This window comes from Diadema antillarum, unplaced genomic scaffold, assembly GCF_040938485.1.
Source record: "Diadema antillarum isolate AM-2024a unplaced genomic scaffold, OU_Dant_1.0 scf00000025, whole genome shotgun sequence".
NCBI classification, from domain to species: domain Eukaryota; kingdom Metazoa; phylum Echinodermata; class Echinoidea; order Diadematoida; family Diadematidae; genus Diadema; species Diadema antillarum.
The window spans coordinates 1273050-1293922 of NW_027270914.1; the positions used below are offsets into that span (position 1 = coordinate 1273050).

At 38.6% G+C, this 20873-nt stretch overlaps 1 protein-coding gene across 1 annotated transcript; it reads right to left on the bottom strand.

Moving 5' to 3' along the window:
- Positions 1 to 1071: 1071 nt before the first annotated feature.
- On the bottom strand, positions 1072 to 11277 carry LOC139733939 (uncharacterized). The gene is made up of 8 exons (XM_071644755.1): positions 11142 to 11277; positions 10435 to 10566; positions 8529 to 8602; positions 7795 to 8065; positions 7129 to 7242; positions 6019 to 6284; positions 3721 to 3973; positions 1072 to 2396 (listed from the first exon to the last, which is right to left on the bottom strand). The coding sequence occupies exons 1-8, from the start codon at positions 11275 to 11277 to the stop codon at positions 1072 to 1074; spliced, it is 2571 nt and encodes an 856-aa protein (XP_071500856.1).
- Positions 11278 to 20873: the final 9596 nt, after the last annotated feature.

Sequence of the window (20873 nt, forward strand, 5' to 3'; positions counted from 1 at the left end):
AAGTCGACAAAAAAAAAAAAAACCAGGAATGCCATCAAGTTAGAAAGCCTTCAGTACGTCCCTGAATGTGCTTTGCTTTGTTGTTGATGTTTTTTCTCAAATTTCGAAGCCAGTGATTTTTCTGGCCTTTTATCCAACGATGAGCATATTCGTAAGTTTGCTTTTTCTGGTTTTCATTTTGCTCAGTTTTATTTCACTTTACATTATTGGGCAGCTTTAGATCTGTGACGTTATTACTATTACGCACTTCCCTCCTCAGATTGACAACAAGAGTTCTTTTGACACAACTGTCTAACTCATGCCCAGAACGTTTTCCTTTTTATATTTGTATTTCTTTCTTTCTATCTTCCTTTCTTTTTATTCTTTTTGTTGGCCTGATAGAAGTGTCATGGATCTAAAGCTGCCCATCATCTTGTTGCGTTCTTTAATACAAAGTAGTGACAATTCGATCGACCAATTACTAAGTATCAGGCCCCGGCCAGGCACCTGTTCAGCAACAACTATGGTTGACATTAGCAACAATAGCTGTCAATCATTGTTAGGAGCTGCACCTGTTAGGAACAATAGACCCAGCTGGTCGATGGAATGTAAATTACACAAAACTTGTTTACACTGTGGAATGGTACCTTAAATGTCAATATCATCAAGCCAAGACATATTATAATCATGGTCTGCTGCACTGGCTATACTAAGTTTATACAGTAAATCCTTAAAAGTTATTGCTGACGTGAGATTTATTTGTACGGTGATTTCATATTTCCCGTATTTTCTCACTGGTTTATGCATTAACATGATACACAGTGTACATCTCTTATCACACTATTTAGGACTCGAGATATTCATCCAGCATTTGATCATCAGACGATTGTATAATATCGTCTGAAATAGTTTCCTCAAATTTCATTTTATACTGGTTTCACTTCATGAAATGGTAATAAAAATTACTCTGGCGTAATTATGAGTAATACAATACAATAGGTGTAATGTTCAATTATTCAATGCATATTCATAATGCGGGGACAAACATGCATACTTATGAAAATAAACAATTTCTCTTTCATCTATCAAATTCTAGTCCTCTTTTTCTACAATAGGTAGCACAGTGTTTTTGTCCTGTGAATTCATTTTGCTCTCTGCAGACCTGCTGCGCGAAGCTTCCCCTGGAATATTGCACTTACTTCTATGTGTCCTGAGATGAGCTGATTGACTGAATGCCTTTTGACACACATCACACACAAATGGTTTCTCACCACTGTGAATCCGCTGGTGTCTCCTGAGAATACTCAATTGACTGAATGCCTTTTGACACACATCACACACAAATGGTTTCTCACCACTGTGAATCCGCTGGTGCTTCCTGAGATCAGATGATTGACTGAATGTCTTTTGACACACATCACACACAAATGGTTTCTCACCACTGTGAATCCGCTGGTGCTTCCTGAGATAAGCTGATTGACTGAATGTCTTTTGACACACATCACACACAAATGGTTTCTCACCACTGTGGATACGCTGGTGTCTCCTGAGAATGAATAATCGACTGAATGCCTTTTGACACACATCACACACAAATGGTTTCTCACCACTGTGAATACGCTGGTGTGTCCTGAGATTACATAATTGACTGAATGCCTTTTGACACACATCACACACAAATGGTTTCTCACCACTGTGAATACGCTGGTGTTTCCTGAGATCACCTAATTGACTGAATGCCTTTTGACACACATCACACACAAATGGTTTCTCACCACTGTGACTAAGCAGGTGTGTCCTGAGATTACATAACTGACTGAATGCCTTTTGACACACATCACACACAAATGGTTTCTCACAATCCTGACTGATTCTACACTTTTCTGACTGCTCAACGCACTTCTGAAATTTAGTATTTGAGGTTATGCTTTTCTTTGAACGAGGAAGAATTTGCTTACTAATTCCAGTTGCCTGGTTAAGTTTTATTTTTGATGAACTGGAGATATTTTGGTCTGTTCTAAGGATTATGCTGATATTAACACAAGGGGAATCATTACCTGTGGTTTGATGGCTTTCCTCTGACTCATACACTTTGGACTTCAGACTACATAGTTCCTCAGGGTGGTTTGTCAAGTGCTGTGTGAATAGTTTTATAGACTGGAACATTTGACCACACTTCTTGCATGCTGGGTATTTGGCATGGCTCTGCTTAGATGATACGTCTGAACGTCCGCCATTGCTTCCTTGCATCGGCCACGGCTGCTGTTGACGATTGATGAAGGCCAAGAAGGCCGCATTGGGAGCATCTTGGTCTGGTAATAACCCAACGTGACTATGGCTGTGCTTGAGATGTCCGGCTAGATACCTGGGTCGTGAGAACACCCTCCCGCACACCTCACATGTGTAGAGTCCAGGGTCTACAGAAAGTGAAACATATAATAATCTTAGGAAGATATGAACTAACTTGTCACTTCTGTGGACGAAAAGAAAACAGTAGTATACTTATCTCATATTAGAAAGAAAATATTTCATTAGTAACATATGAATTATAAGGTTTTAATGCTGTTGTTTTTAGATAAAAGTACTGCTACAGATTGTGATATCACTGTAGGACAATGATATCAAGAAAATGTGGGAAAGAAATCCACAAAATTATAAGATTTATTTTTTTGTTTCAATATAAAATGCACAAGAATAGAATAAATATCAAGGGTAACATCATTATTAATAAGAGTATCATTGATTCTTGATGCTCCTTCATTTTGCAAGAAAATAAAAACGTGAAATGTCTGCATATGTCCTTATGTTGTTATCCTACTGTGAAATTACAAATTGTTGTAGTTTTCTGATCTATGAAGCGACGACATTACATGAGAATTTAAAAACCAAAATGTAACAGTTCTTAGCCTTTGAAGGGATTGTCCAATTTTCCTTAAACTTCAACAATGTTTACTACTAGCAGTTCTGCATAATTTATACTGAATTCACTTTATTATACATTTGGGCAAAATCCCAATTAATTATCGATAAGCTGTTATCCTTAGAAACGGATAATATCAATTTATATTCGGAGCAACAGATTTTTGTTCAAGGATTATTTTAAAACATGAACATTACATATGAGTTCTGACGTAACAATAACATTATGGCCATGCAAATGGTTGCAAATATTCTGTGTATCGTTTAGCCATAACAACAGGGGAATTTTGAAATTTAAGTAATGCCTCAACCCACAGGCATTTTCTGGAGGCGTAGGCATACATAACAAAAAACCCGGTATGATCTCCGCAATATATGTCTCAATACCTAGTAAATGTAAGTCATTATTCAAACAAAGTCATGACACCAGTGTTGAAATCCGATGGACATTTTTGTTTATAGCTAAATCGCAAATTGCCGTAAGAAAAATTATTTCGTTTCATACAAAAAAAGCAAAAACGAAAACGAAGGACATTCAAAGAGTAAATTAAAAAGAAATTAAAGATACATTTCATATTACGTCAAACATGATCCACGGTTGCTGTCCTGCGTTAACGTTTAGCTTGCGTTTTTTTTTCTTTTCTTTTCTTGTTTTGATGTTTACATAACCTTTCGTTAATGAAAATTATAAGTCGTAGTTTCCAGAAAATTCAGATTAAGCAACGGAATCATTATGTCGACACATACGGTCCATAATACATTCGCCTCTACGGTAGAAACCTAAATTTCTATTGCCATAGCTTCTGTAATTGAGTAGATTACCTGTGCAGGTCTTAAGTTTGTTGCGGTGCAGCTGTATTCCAAGTTCCTTTGCATACTGATCCCCATAGAAGACCAACAGTTCAGTGCCAGGGCAGATTGGTTTGAAGGTGCGGTAGTAGATCTGTCCGAGATACTGGAAAGACACGAGGTTCTGCTCCGTCTCGTTTCGGGCGCAGTTGATATATCTCATCCAGTTGCCCGTTTCCTCGCTTCTACTGTCGACGTAGTGATGCGGCTTGCCATCTAAACACACCTACATTTGAAAGAGGAAACTATGTTAACAACAAGGAGTGTTTTACATATTTAACATATAAGTCTGACAAATTGACATTTTGATGCAAATTTTGAAGGAGGTTTAAGTTTCTGATCGACTTGTGATTCTGCAAGGGCCGGAAACTGGCTAAAAGTAATATACAAGTGTACATGTATGTAGTACATATACAGGTTCTATACAAAACACTTGTTGCTCGCATGGCATCGAAGACAGTAGGGAGCTTTAGATTTTAGACGCGCGGACGTTCAAAGGGAAAAAAAAAACATGGTCTGAGCGTGTGCAGTAACTTGACGTGCGTTACTGCACACGCTCAGACCATGTTTTTTCCCTTTGAACGTCCGCGCGTCTAAAATCTAAAGCTCCCTATTCTCAAACTTTATTACGTTGTCTACGTCCTTTTTTTTTCTGCCAGTGAGGAAAGAGTTATTTTCAGGAAAAAAGAATTCTACATGCACACACAGCCAGATGCACACGCACATACACACACTAATCTTTATATAATTTCTCACCGAATGTTTAATCTAAACGTCACGTTATGATAGTCGACTTTCACTAAGCCCCTTGACCCAGAAAGTAAATGAAACACATTTTAATTCACGCTTTTCTCAGACACAAAGGTACAGTACTGAATCATGAAATCATCAATGGCGTTATTTTGACAGAGCTGGTCAAATAGCTTCTTGTTTTTCAAAGAAAGCCCTGGGTATTTTCTTTTTGATAATGTTAAATCTTCAACAAAGGAAGACTCAAAAATAAAAGCTCTCTTTATCATTTTCCCATCTCTGAGTAAATCGCGTCTTTGTGTCACTGCTGAAATCGAACAGTTTCGGTTTATGACTTTGACTTCACACAATTGAGCACACCTTTCGAACATGATTTCTTACTCTTTTTCATTTTTGCTGAACTTCTGTTTTTGTTTTTGTTTTTTGCTGGAGTTCTGGGAAGAAATAAGCAAGAGAGGTCATTCTCTAATTCACAGTTACTAACAAACTGGGTTCATGATTTTGGTATCTAACAGCATGTTCATACACCACAGTTTAAAAGAAAGAACGCAACCTAAAACCAGAAATGTCGCTATGGCGACTGGTATGCCTCCGCCATAATGCATGGTTCTCCAAATAGGTCTATAGCACAATGCCTTGACAATGTGTGATGACAGTTTCACATAACTGGCAAAATATCAAAATGACAGGTTTGTCACACATGCACTGAATGTTCGCTTTCCTTGAACTAGGTTTATTTGGATGAATGGCTACACTGTCTAATAAGAGTGCAGATATTTGGGGATTTGTACCCAAATTTTGACCCTTTTATAAGTTTAAAGAAGAAGTGAAATTTAACACTTTCACTTGACCTTTGACCTTTTGGCCCTTGACTTTTGACAAGAAACTTCCCAGAGAATCTGTATTGGGTAATGAATGCATACACAAGTTTCAAGAAAAAAAAAATCCTACTGGCATTGCATATATAAGAGGGAAATAATGGCATTTTGATGTGTGGACCTCGACCTTTGACCCCTGACTTTTGACCCATGACCCCTAAATTGATCACTGCCAGTCAGCACATGCATATATACTAAGTTCCATGAAGATACCTTGAAATATCAGTGAGATATGGAAAAAAAAGTGAAATTTTACCATTTTCACTTGACCTTTGACCCTTAACCTTTGACCTCATGACCCAAAACTCTCTCTGGGGAATCTTTATTTGGTATTCCATGTATACACCAAGTTTCAAGAAGATACCTCCAGGCATTGCAGAAATATAGGTAAAATAGTATAATTCTGAGCATTTGACCTTGACCTTTGACCTTTGACATTGAGCATGTGCACCCAAAAATTGATAGGCACAACTTCGCCCACTCATACATATACATGCCAAGTTTCATTAGGATACGTCACATAGTTTTTTAGATACGCTGTCCACAAAATTGATTACGGACGGACGGACGGACAACCCGAAAACATAATGCCTCCGGCGACACTTCGTGGCGGAGGCATAAAAAAAGGGGGGACTCAACTTACTTCCCACGCATATCCGCTGTCGAAGCCTGTCTCTGCGTCCACTATGTCACCTTCATATGGTCCGAATCGATGGCCCTTGGGTATGTGCTCAGTAGCTTTGACCCCTAGTCCAGCTCCGGGAATAGAAGACTGTCCGATCACAAGGCCTCCTGGGAGGGTGTTGCTAGCTCTGTTTTTGCAACCCTTTGGTACGGCTGTGTCTCGGATGATTACCAGTGGATGTTTCTCGCACTCACCCTCATAGATCTCATTACATTCTTCACAAACTGACAAAAGGGGAAGGAAACAATTATTTTGTTTTTGGTAACTCTCAGTGAAGTCACTGTAAACCTAGATCATCTTAATTATCACTATTTAAATCACTTGTGACTAACATTGTGCTCGTCATTGGGAATTTACAGAATAGAATCAACTTATTTATTACAACATGTTGCTACTCCATGACTGATGACGTAATCACCTTTATATTGTAGGTTAAATTATGCCATGATAGCTCTTATATGCGTTGATCAAATCTGACTCTTGTTTGAACCGTTGGCTTTGCCGATATTCTTGTCAAAGGAAAACCCACAACATTTCGCAAGGGATAGTTTGTTCGATTTCTACCGATACCGATTTTATGGAAAACAATGTTGTTTTGTTTCTCCATTTTATCTCTTTGAGGAATCATTTTATCTGGACTTTCATAGATTGCCTCCATCATATCATTTCCAGACAAGTTTAAAGGGGGAAAAAGATGATATTGTCGAGGATACATACCCATCAAATAACAAATAAAAAGTGATATCAATATCGCACTTCCGCCTCAACATTTGCTTCATTTGAATCAAGTATATAAGAGAACGAGTCTGGCAACCGTTTACAAGAATTTTTTTAAAGTCTTAAGTAAAGAGTAAAACTGCTTTTGTTTATCTAGGTTGCAGAATGATTCAAGACAAATCCCAAAAGCACCGATGTCAACATCAATGTGTATGCTACTAATCATTCACTGTTCATATGTTCCTTCTTACCTGTATTCTAAAGCTCATAAATTCTTGCTATATCTGCGACAAGATCTTAACAAAACGTAACAAAAAAGTTACAATACCATCGTATAACTAGAATACTCACATATGTAGTGGTCCTCATCTGGTACGTCGTCTTCCTTGTAGCACTTCTTGGTTACTGCTCTTCTGGGATAACGAGATGTTGGAGCTGGTGCTGTCGAATCTGTGCGTCGTTTCCCTAAGAATTAAAAGAATTAAGATTTTGTCTTCATCATGTTATTACAGCGTTCTTCCATTTCTCATATTTGTTCTCATGCTTATTGTTACGGAGTTGTAAAATGTACATTTAAATTGCCTGTTTGTTTTACTTACTTTATCAACATACAGTGTAATTTCATTGATTTTCTTTTCAGTAATATCACAGGAAATATCAATTGACAGATTGCAATGTACATACTTCGAAGAAATTAAATATGTACATTAATTCCATAACAAACTTATAGTGTATTACAAAATTATACCGGTAATCAATGAATTATGCAAGATTACCAGTATAAGCTTTTCTTTGAACACGTGGCAGTCAAGAAGAACTACTTGAAGGATGATAAATGTCCAACTGACTGGAATCAAAACCCAGAGAACACGAGGTGTTCCAGCACGTCATTTCATGACTTTATAAACATTGATATATTCATATGTCATCTCATTCACATCATATTTATCAAATGACTATAAGTGATTACAAGGTTCACTGGATTACTATTCTCTTTTTTGTCATTCTCAATTTTACCTAATGGTGGCCCTGCTTTCTGTCCAACTTGCATTGGTCCAGGCGGTCTGAATGGAGCAGGTCTGGCAGTTGTCTCTCTTTTGGTAGATTTTGCTTGACCACGAGTCCCGTCGCCCGGTGCGCTTGACCGAGAGTCTACGTTGGATGCCTCCTGCTGGTCACCGCATTCCTTCCAGTCCAAAAGATCTGATATCTGTCCATCCCTGATTTTGTCCCCGTCGGAGAGGGTATCTCCAAGGTCACCAGTGGGTGACCTAGCAGATTCTGCCTTCTACATTTCCGATGAAAGGAAGTTACATTGAAGTTGAATTTCCCCCTTGTCTTCGTAAAATTTTCATAGCTCTTGCTTAAACTCCTTGCAATCACCGTAATCTCCAGTCATTAACACGGCGATGCACTAGATTACTCATCAAAGGTGATCTTTCTGTTGTCTCTGCACAAAGGAAAAGGTTTTATTCCTTCTTTTTATTACACCAACCGCCATTACTGACGGACTTATACTGAGTAGAGTTAGTATCAAATCTATTTCTCACTTTCTCCTTGACCCTTACCTTTTCCCCGTCATACTGTGTAATATTGCTTTTATTTTCCATTTTTGCCAGATATTGCCAACTCATTCACTTATCTTCAGCTTTTTAATAGAATAAAATATCTAATCGAATTACAATGAATGTTTCGTGGTTTGGTAAAACTATGTTGTATGTAAATATTGTACCACTCGTCATTTTACTCACCTTTGAAGGATTTCCTGAAGAGCTTTTCTTCTTTGCCTTCCGAGGCGATGTTTTAAAGGGTGTCTGAAACGATGCTGAGGAATAAAACAAAGTCATTTGAGAGAAAAATACCAGACATGCATTTTTGGGTTTATTTATACCTCGGTTATAGCGATTTTTTTTTATAACAACCGGGTAAGTCTTTTCCTAGCGCCTCTGACAAAGAAAAACAAAAGAAATGTGCTCCGTTATAACGAAATCCGAATCGCTTCCGAAAATACGTAGCGGAACAAGCATTTAAAGCGTCTCTGTATGGCCGAATGCTTCACATTACTGTGTTAACACTGTGTGTTCGCTCCGTGTGTCATGCACATTTTCCGAGGGGTACGTGTGTTATTGTAATACAATAATCTGAAATTAATTAAGGGTCGTTTGATTGTTCCGAAGATTCTTTATAACAAAACACGCAGATTCTGTTACATGTACACCATTAGTTCGGAAATGAAGTAGGGATTGTTATTACGGACATTTTGGCGTTTAAATACTGTATTCCAAAGGTTCGTTATTAATAAGGTTCTTAATCCGACAAATATATATATATATGTCTAGTGAGAGATCTATATACACTTGTATATGTATAATATGTATATGTATATAAATATATATATATATATGTGTGTGTGTGTGTGTGTATGTATATGTATATATATGTATATATATATACATATATACATATTATATTTATATATATATATATATACAGTATATATATATATATATAAAGGGCTCTTATATATAAGCTCTTATATATTAAGGGCTCTTAAAAAGGAATAGGAATTTCAAACATTCATTAATCGGAACATGAAAACAAAATTTCATTAATCCAGAAGTGAAGAAGGTGAGTCCACTAACAAAACTTAGAAACTGCAAACCTTATAATCGTCGTAAGATAACTGAACCTTCGAAATAAGTAACCTTTGTCATTTCTTTTCTTAATTGACAGATCTTCTTCGAAATGACAAACTTTATTTCATTTTCGGATAAAAAAAAAACGTTCGGAACAACGAAACTTCGGAATAGTGATCCTTTCTCATTCCTTGAATTATAACCCTTTGGAATGACGAACCTCATTTCATTTTCCGATCAACGAACCTTCTGAAACGAATAATATATCTATGTAAATTATGAACTTTCAAAAAAACAAATCTTCAGAAGTGTGGAGCTTAAAATGAACAAACTTTCGGAATCCCGAGAATGGCAAAACTTCGGAATAAGGAGTCTTTGTAGTAACAAAAGAGTAAGAAATAAACCTTTGGAATAGCGAACTGTAACTGAATCCTTAACCGTCATTTTCTATACATGCGTGACAATACAAAGCAATATAGCGAATGGGATAGTCTTTCCTTTGACATGCCATGATGGCTTAATTTTTTGAGTAAGACAGCTAGGATTTGGACAGGACATATTGTTTGACCATTAATCCAAAAATGTAATTTTCACCAAAATATCAGATACAAGGTCTTGTCACCCCAGCGACTGCTCTCTTTTAAATGTAATATTCAAACGAAATTAAAAGGTACCATCCCATTTCACCTAGCTTTCCAGTGTATGATGAGTATTCAACAAATGCGTGGTTTCCTGCTGTTTATCGTTATACTCAAGTACGTGGACACCATTTTTCAGTGTTCTTTTGCTTCCCGTGACCTTTACCCATCCACTTTATTCTGCAATGTAGCAGACTTATATCCATCAGTATCGAAGATCTTATTAAATCTCACCCTCTTTTTTTATTAGTTATGACGTACAGATAGAGAAGTAGAAATGATGGCTGGACACAACAAAGAACAATTCTACCTGTGCTTTATGCTCTGGCATGTTAAAAGAAGAAACATTACAGCCTGTAAACAAGAACAGCCGCGACGTTAACCTTTTGGTTTGGTATATTTCTTCTTCCAGCCTCCGGGCGTCCATTCCTCGTCTTCACTGTCACTCTCTCTTTTTGTTGATTTTTTCCTCTTTCGACTACTCTGCATGAAGTCGGGAGCTGGAACATTTAGTCCTGTTTAAAGGGAAACGGGATTGTAAAGATGGATACCAAACATGACCCTGAACACAAATTCACTTTCATGTAGCGGTGATCCTTGAGTCCTGAAAGCATTTCATTAATGAATTACCAATGAAGGCTCAACAACGTTCTCTATGTGTTAAACCTATGCATAAATGGTATGCACACGATATAATCTACTGCAACTGTTTCAATGCAAACAAAATGTGATGGACTAAAATAATTTTGAAAAATTTGGCCCATAGTAATCTTGCCCCAAACCCGACACCAACAAGGGAGCATACATACTTTTCCAATTCTATTCTTGCCTCCATGTTCAAGAGGTGGCATAAAATAAACATACAAATTAGTACGAAATTCTGTCACATGATTGAAATAAATACATAATTCCGTGAGGAGTGTATTCTTACAGGAATTTTTATTTTGATGTTTACACACAGCTCGAGATCGAATTTCAAAGTACAATTATTATTACAGAAATAAAAGATCTAGACTCTAATGTTCATATGCTAGAATACCTAGATATTTTTCATTTCTTATACATCATCACTCTATTATTTGCTTCTTACCAACTTCTCGCATCATCTCATAGTTTTCTTTGATGTTCTTCAATCTCATCTTCTCATAGTCGTTCATGTCCGCCCATTCTTTAGTTGAAAAATACGCCTTCACCTGAGAAAAGTCATTCTTGGCCCGAAGAGCCATGCCGGAACTGTTTTTGTGAGTTCTTCACCGATGGATTTTGCTAGAAAATTAAAAGAGTTAAAACTCGATAAGAAAAAAAACTTTTCAATTTATCTTAAACAATTCTTGCAGAGCAAAGGAAGCAAATAATGCCCTTATGGCGTTAAGAGCAGAGGCAACAACATAAATCTAGAATCTAATGTCTTAAATGATAGGAGTAAAATATAGATAGCCTTGATGAAACTTGCAACATCTTAGGTCTGGCCTTGAATAACAAGTATGACCAAGCGTTGTGGAACCGGACGCGTTCCAATTCGCGAAAAATTCATGCCGCGAATACGTGGTTAGAGTTAGAGATCTAACAATTAATACCTAACGGTTAGGCCCTAAGCCTGGGTTAGCTTTAATATTATACTTTGTGGTGTAACGATAGTATAGAAATAGGATTAGGAGTAACTTAGGACTATCACTTAACGTTTAATACACTCTAACTGTGCTAGTCTACGTTAAAGGCCAGCGACTGACCGTAGGCGTAGGCCTATTAAACCGTTAACACTTTAACAGTTAGTTAGGTATTTCTGGAGTGTTAGATCTCTAACGTTGAATATTCTAGGCCCTTACCGTTGTAACGTTAGATGGGTCTAACTCAACTGTTAGTGTAATGTTAGTCATTGTTAACCAGACTCTAACGTTAGACAAATTCTAACGTTAACGTTTAAACAGACCATACCGTATCACTATCACGTTGAATAGCATAGTTCTAATAGATAGTTGGTGAGAAAGGTGTTTATCATTGATCAATAGCACATCATTGTTTTTATACCGTAAATGTTAACGGTTTAATACTGCTTTACTAGTCGAGTGTTGTAGTGATACTTCGTTAGCGTTTCTCTACTACTAGTCTATGGACTCTAACATGTTAATACACGTTTATTGCAAATAGACTCTCTATTTCTAGGTCCTAAGACATGTTACTGTACTGGAACTACTGCACTGGCTCAAATATCTTTCTGTAGTGACGGGTAAGACCTCTACTGTGTGTTCTATGACTATTATAAACGGGTTAACGGGTTACCGTTAAGACTGTCGTAATACGTTAACGTTTCATAGAAGCCCAACAAGCGTGCAAGTTTAATTTACTAACGTTAGCTTAGATTTAATAGATTTTAGGACACCTCTAGATCTAGTCTAACGTTAGACCTCTCTATCAACGCTAACCTAACGACAACGTTAATCATTAACGTTCGTTAAGTTGTTAGCTGCTGTTAAAAGTGTTAATGATGCAAAGGATTTAGATCTCTAACGCTATGCTGAAACGTTAGTGTTATAAAGTTAACGTTAACAATGTTAGACGGATAGGAGTTGACAAAGACAATAAGTTATTTTAGGCTACCATTATTACACTACTAGTCTAGAGTTCTACGTCAGTTTTCGTGTATTTCTCTAGAACACCGCCTTCTGAAATGTCATGTTCATACGTTCACAGGGCTGCCAACAATGGAAACTCGGTTAGATATTTGTATAGTTGAGAGTGAGACTCCCACAGGCCAATGCTAACGTTATTAATTAACAGTTAACGTTAGGAGTCAAAATGAGTGAGATCAATATAATAGTAATGCATGCAAATGAAATAAAGTTTTAGAGTGAGAAAGGACCAAAATGAGTGAGTCTCACTCTCAATGAGTGAGAGTTGGCAGCCCTGTGTTCAAATATCTTACCTTTGAAAATTACCCAGCTTTACCGTTCCACGTTTGGGAGCGCTAGCGTACCAGTTATTGAGGTTAGCATGCAAGATCGACCATCAGCTGCAATAAATCACAGACGACAAGTACAAGTATCGTACTGGAGCGCGAGCTATAGCTGTATTACTGGGCCGGCATGCAATGTACCGTTACGTACCTAAACCAAAGAGATTATACATATAGAGTAAGTAGTCGCCATACGCGTGCGTACAAATAGTGCGTCCAAAATTGAAGAGGGAGCGCACACTCAGCTCCTGGCACTGGATCTAAGTCTACGTTCAAGTCATATCTTCTCATATCATATCTGGAATGATATGATATTCTTCATTACACATTTTCATTTTCAGAATCACAATGTGGTTAATTGTTTAAATATTAGTTTCTACGATGATATCATATCACTTGAATCATTTGTTAGAGTCCAGACCTTTTTGTTGTTCGCAAACTAAACAGTGGGAACTTGGGTGTAGACTAGACAGTACTTGAGCATTATGACGTTTGTTTCGCTTACATTCCCACTCACGCCATAAAATCAAACAACATCAGCACCATTATGACGCTTAAACATGACCATTGTGACGTCACAATAAAACAACGCAAGGTCACTGCGCCAAATATTGGATCCGCGCAATGGCGGCTCCCACAACGCGAAATGGCAGCTCCCTCGCGCGGCTGCCTCCCCACTGGACTACGCCCTCTTGTGGTATAATCTCTTTGACCTAAACACACTGCGGTGCCGTACGCGTTGACGTACGTGCATAATGCAAGCCAAACAGTCATGCCCGATATACGTACAAAATAGTTTCTCAATGCTGTTCAAGGTAAAACTCAGGGATTCAATGCTCCATAAAATTGCACTATATCATGGTCAAAGAAATGTGGTCAAAATGTGGTCATTTCTCTATGACCGCTTAACCAAGTTGAATGGGGTTTTCTGCAAAATAGAGCTCAGAATGATGTTATGTTTTAAGACCCTGAAGTAGCATTTAGACAATTTAATCATATTGGGCATGTTATCAATGCGAAAATCTGATTGTATTCCTTTGGGGGCATACTGTAAAGGGGAGAGTGGGGTACAAGAACTGGGAAGCTTTCAGGTCGTATCCTCTATTTGGCATGGAGTATTCATAATCATATTAATGGTAACGCCTCGCGGCAATGAACTCTGACGGAAAGCTTAATTCATTTTGAATTCTTTTTCATGATACTTTTTTCCTTTTTTGTATTCAGTGTAAAGTGTCTTCTGAATTCATTAATTGCTACGGCTTCAAGAGGACATTAAAAGCACGCTCTATTGATGATATATAGGGCTTATGAGTTAAGCAAACACTGGCGTAGCCAGGGGGGCGATGGGGGCGGTCGTCCCCCCCCCCCCCCCCTAAGATTTGGACCGGGGATTTGGGGGGCGGAAAAAAAAAATGCGTGTATACTGTATGCATGCACATGAAGCGGGTCTCCTTTGCAACCTTTCATCAAATAAGATATTTGTTTGAATATTTCACTCAAAGTGTGCACCAGATCGTTGAATTTCAATTCAAAATATGCAAAATCTCTCGTGCTTGGGAGGGGGATACCCCCTCCCAAACCCTCCCCCTCTGTGCCTCTTTCCCTAGCTTAGTACACTTTTTAGATTTGCACAAAAATTATGAATAATTCTGAGTGCACAAGACTTAACACTTATATTCCGAAAACTCAAGGTTCCCTCATGTATAAGGGGAGTTTCCCCTTTTAATCGACCCTTTCCTCCCTCAGTCCCCCCCCCCCCATCAGTTGTTTTGTGGGGTTTTTTTGTGATTTCCCAAATGTTGATTCCATCAAATATGCGTATACGAGATATCTAAATTTCAACCTTAAAAAGGCAAAAGCTCCATCGGAAGGGAAGGGTGGAGATAACACTCGCCCACGCCTTCTCCCTGCTCGCCCGCCCCTACCCCCCCCCCCCCCATCTTCTAGGCCGCCATGCATAGAAGTAGACTGTGGCTATACCCAGATCGCTTTCTTTCAATTCTAAAAACGCAAAAGCTCCGCGAGCGGGAGGGGAAATCCCCCTTCCCCTAAGCTCTACCTCACTAGACTTTATACATACACACAGATGGTGCACATTCAGAATAAGAGCTAAATTCCGTGATTTTAACACTTCGATGAAAAAGTATTGCACCAAAAATTTGCACCAGATCGCTGAATTTCAGGTCTGAAAACGCAAAATCACGTTCGTGTGGGAGGGGATATGCCTCTATATCTACACCCTCGTGTGCATGCTTTTTCTGTTTGATTGCTGAACAGACAGCGTTCATGATATTCAGTGTAAGGATTAATACAAGAAGATTATTTAAATGATACCATTTTATAGGCAAATTGTTCAATAATAATCTACACTAAAATATACTGCAACCTTAAACAAGTGGGACTGTTTCAACTCGTTAAAACACGCAAAAACATGCATCAAATTGCACCATTTGCAACATCAAAATGCAAAAAGTTCTCACCGTGGGAGGGGGGAACACCCCCCTCCCACACCCTCCCCTCCCCCTTCGCTCGCTCCGCTTGTTCGGGTTCAGTCGCGTTCGTGATATTCAGTGAAAAGAATTAATACAAGAAGATAATGATACCATTTTATAGGCAAATTGTTCAATAATAATCTACATCAAAATATACTGCTACCAAACAAGTGTTACTGTTTCACGTCGATAAAACGCGCAAAAACATGCATCAAATTGCACCATTTGCAACATCAAAATGCAAAATGTTCTCCCACACCTTCCCCTCACCCCTCGCTCGCTCCGCTCGCTCGGGTTCAGTCGCGTTCATGATATTCAGAGAAAAAAATTAATACAAGAAGTGTATTTAAATCATGCCATATTACAGGCAAATATTGTTCAATGATAATCTACATCAAGATATACTGCAACCTTAAACAAGTGGGACTGTTTCAACTCGTTAAAACACGCAAAAACATGCATCAAATTGCACCATTTGCAACATCAAAATGCGAAAAGTTCTTACCGTGGGAGGGGGCACACCCCCCTCCCACACCCTCCCCTCCCCCTTCGCTCGCTCCGCTCGCTCGGGTTCAGTCGCAATCAGGATATTCAGTGAAAAGAATTAATACTAGAAGTGTATTTAAATGATACCATTTTATAGGCAAAATTGTTCAATAATAATCTACACCAAAATATACTGCTACCTTAAACAAGTGGGACTGTTTCAACTCGCTAAAACACGCAAAAACATGCATCAAATTGCACCATTTGAAACATCAAAATGCAAAAAGTTCTCACCGTGGGAGGGGGGAACACCCCCGTCCCACACCCTCCCCTCCCCCTTCGCTCGCTCCGCTTGTTCGGGTTCAGTCGCGTTCAAGATATGCAGTGAAAAGAATTAATACAAGAAGATTATGATACCATTTTATAGGCAAATTGCTCAATAATAATCTACACTAAAATATACTGCAACCTTAAACAAGTGGGACTGTTTCAACTCGTTAAAACACGCAAAAACATGCATCAAATTGCACCATTTTGCAACATCAAAATGCAAAATGTTCTCCCACACCTTCCCCTCACCCCTCGCTCGCTCCGCTCGCTCGGGTTCAGTCGCGTTCATGATATTCAGAGAAAAAAATTAATACAAGAAGTGCATTTAAATCATACCATATTACAGGCAAATTGTTCAATGATAATCTACATCAAGATATACCTGCAACCTTAAACAAGTGGGACTGTTTCAACTCGTTAAAACACGCAAAAACATGCATCAAATTGCACCATTTGCAACATCAAAATGCAAAAAGTTCTTACCGTGGGAGGGGGTACACCCCCTCCCACACCCTCCCCTCCCCCTTCGCTCGCTCCGCTCGCTCGGGTTCAGTCGCGTTCATGATATTCAGTGAAAAGAATTAATACAAGAAGTGTATTTAAATCATACCATATTACAGGCAAATTGTTCAATGATAATCTACAGTAAAGTATACTGCAACCTTAAACAAGTGGGACTGTTTCAACTCGTTAAAACACGCAAAAACATGCATCAAATTGCACCATTTGCAACATCAAAACGCAAAAAGTTCTTACCGTGGCAGGGGGGACACCCCCTCCCACACCCTCCCCTCCCCCTTCGCTCGCTCCGCTCGCTCGGGTTCAGTCGCGTTCGTGATATTCAGTGAAAAGAATTAATACAAGAAGTGTATTCAAATTATACCATTTTATAGGCAAATTGTTCAATAATAATCTACACTAAAATATACTGCTACCTTAAACAAGTGGGACTGTTTCACGTCGATATAAAACGCGCAAAAACATGCATCAAATTGCACTATTTGCAACATCAAAATGCAAAAAGTTCTCACCGTGGGAGGGGGCACACCCCCCTCCCACACCCTCCCCTCCCCCTCGCTCGCTCCGCTCGCTCGGGTTCAGTCGCGTTCATGATTCAGTGAAGAGAATTGATACAAGAAGTGTATTTAAATTATACCATTTTACAGGCAAATTGTTCAATAATAATCGACATCAAAATAAACTGCTACCTTAAACAAGTGGGACTGTTTCACGTCGATAAAACGCGCAAAAACATGCATCAAATTGCACCATTTACAACATCAAAATGCAAAAAGTTCTTACCGTGGGAGGGGGGGACACCCCCCTCCCACACCCTCCCCCCCCCCCCTCTCGCTCGCTCCGCTCGCTCGGGCTCGGTCGCTTCGCTCCCTCGCAGACTAACCGCCCCCCCCCCCCTAAGATGAAATCCTGGCTACGCCGTTGTAAGCAAATTAACATTAAAAGGCTTTGCAATAAGTGAGAATGCGACATCAGCTCTCATTTTGATCTTTTGGGGGTGCTGGGGTAAAATGGGACATCACTGTCCCATCATCCACTTCTCCCTCTATTCAAAGTTATGATAGCGATATCACAGATATTCTTATTATTTTCTTTAAATTTCAGGCTCGTTTGACTGTATTATAACGTTTTCATTTCATTTCATTTCATTTCATTTTTATTTCATTTCCGGCCAAAGCATATAATATGACAATTTCATATGAACAAATTAAGTACAATGTAATTTTTACATTATTTTCCAAATGAAATTTAGATACACGTCATTTGTTTACATGAATCAATAAACATACTAGTTGAAGAAATACATGGGCAAAATGTCACTGAATCATAAGAAAGAAAAGGTCGGAAATGGAGGGGACTGGGCAAAGCCAAGCTTGTAGAATGCAGTCCCCTCGTGAGTCGTGAAAATTATAGTAATGATGCAACAAGACAATTTGACATAATAGTCCTCGGGAAACAGAACATAAAACGAGTACGCACATAACACAAAACGAGTACACACAGTTGCGATGAAACTCTTCATATTGTGTTTACATTCACACGCGCACGTGCACACACACACACACACACACACACATACAATCATGCTTGTAATAGTAGCCTACAATATTACTGTTTGTCACTCTTCACTGTCCCTATAATGTCCCTTTTTTCCCAGGGGGTGGGCAATTCACCCCATTCAGAAGCCCCCCCCCCCCTTTTTTTTTTACATCATTTGGGGCCTACACAATAATAATGGATAACACAATGACACTTGTATGTCGAGGAACATAAAGTAACAACACATTATGTGGCTTTGCATGCAGTCTTCGGGTCCGAGACAGGAGTGCCCTACATATTCTGAATGTCAGAAAATTAAACAAGAAATATTCATCAAATCAATTCATTGTACCACTTCATCCCAGTCTCCCTTATACATGCCGTGAAGAATATCCTTATAACATTACCCCTTGAGTGTTCCCAAAAACACCATTATGCGCTGAAAAAAAAAAAAAAAAATATGTTGGGGTCAACTGCGGGTTGAGAGGTTGAGCCCTTCAGATGGCACTGATTAAAATCAAATCCTTTCTCTCCCTCTCTCTCTCCCTCCCCCACCCTCACACACACACACACACATACACACTTTCCCTTTCTCTGTTTCTCATGAAAGAAATCACAAAAGGGAAAGGGTACTGGGCGTTGCCCTCAGGTGACCGGAACCCATCATCAAACGAGCAATGACGGCCCCTTTACGGGCCGCAGCCTAACACAGTGATGTGGAAGTGTATATAAATAGGAGCCTATTGGTTTACAGAGAGCGTAGATCTACTTCTTGCAACGACAGGCGGTGCTATGTATATTTATCTATTTATTATGTTTCTCTTTTTCCATTTCCAGCAGAATACCTTACAGAAGTTGAATGTATGATTTGCATCACAATGCGTGATGATAAAGGAAATGGAAAAGTTTGGAAATATTGAGAGTATAGTATACGGAAGTGTTGGAAATGGGAAAGAACGCTGACACGCAATGCTTGTTGGGTGCACCCCCTCCCTCCCCCCCCCCCCCCCCACCACACTCTATTCACTATTGAAGGAGTGATACAAAAATGAGTGAAGTTAGAGTGAAACTGGAGCGAATTTTTAGTGAAAATGTTCATTTTCACTCATTTTTTAGTGACCTCAAGGATCACTCGAAGATTTTGGAGTGATCCCTGAGGTCACTCTAAAACGAGTGAAAATGAACATTTTCACTAAAAATTCGCTCCAGTTTCACTCTAACTTCACTCATTTTTTTTTCACTCCGTCAATAGTGAATATTTTCACTCGATTTTTTTTAGAGAGCACACAAGAAATACAAGAAATCACATGACTGACTGCTTTTCATAAAAAGTGGAATTACGAAATAAACTAAGACATGGAAACCTACAAACCCGAAACAAACACTCTGTATTATCCCTTTAAGTCGCTGTCATGCAATATCGAGAAAGAAGAGAAAGAGAGGGGGAGGGGGAGAGAAACTAATATTGAACATAAAAATGTAGAAGAATGATTGATGCAGCTGCATGGAGCCGATCAGCAATAACTGCCTTTTTTTGTGAGAAAAAGAAATTTCATAGATGAAGATTCTTTTGAAACAATAAACATCAGCACAATAAGTTTTACGGTTTTTGTCATTGTGTTTAAGAATGTGATTCAAATGCGCTTAGGCCCATTGTAGTGTCGTCTGATGTATACGGCTCAGCATAGGATAAGGTCTAGAAAATTAGCTGTCAAGCAATTTTGTTCTTACGTTTGGTTTCGGCGTTATGAAACCTATATAGTCCAGCGGATATAGAAAAAATCATGTACTTAATGGTAAAAGCACCATATTTGGTACACATGTACATGATGCCAATACAAGTCATTTCTGATATGGAAGCCACTCTGATTCTCCCTTGGGCGGCCGTGGCGGCCATTTTTCAAAATGGCCGCCATGTGATATAGCAATGCTGTGTATTTTGGAAAGTATAAGTCCGATTGTCGTAATTCTTTTACCAAAGTATAGGATTTTAGGGTCAAGGATTCCAATAAAATAATTTTTGAGAGGATAAAACCATGGCAACCTACTTATTGGCGGCCATTTTGAAAAAAATATGGCCACCATGCTAGATATAACATATCCTTAAAACGTATGGACAAAAGGTCATGACTCTGGTACCAACATATATGTTTCTGGTAAGTGAATATGAATCGTTTCATCCTACGTTTTGGCGGCCATTTTAATAAATATGGCTGCCATACAACAGATGATGAATATTGTATATCTTCGAACTCAAAAGATATATAATCAAGATTCAAGTGTAAAAGTATAGTTTTTGGGTGAAGGTTTTCAATATAATGATGTTTTAGCAAAGTGAATAGGTTCATCACATCCTTTGTTTTGGCGGCCATTCTCATAGCGTACGAGTGTTATGAAAGCGGGATGCCCATTGTGGATTGATTCTGGTGTAAACGTTTGTTTTAGGGGTCAACAATTACTTGTTCACTCATTTTTAGTATTCTAATGTGGGACATCTGGGCAC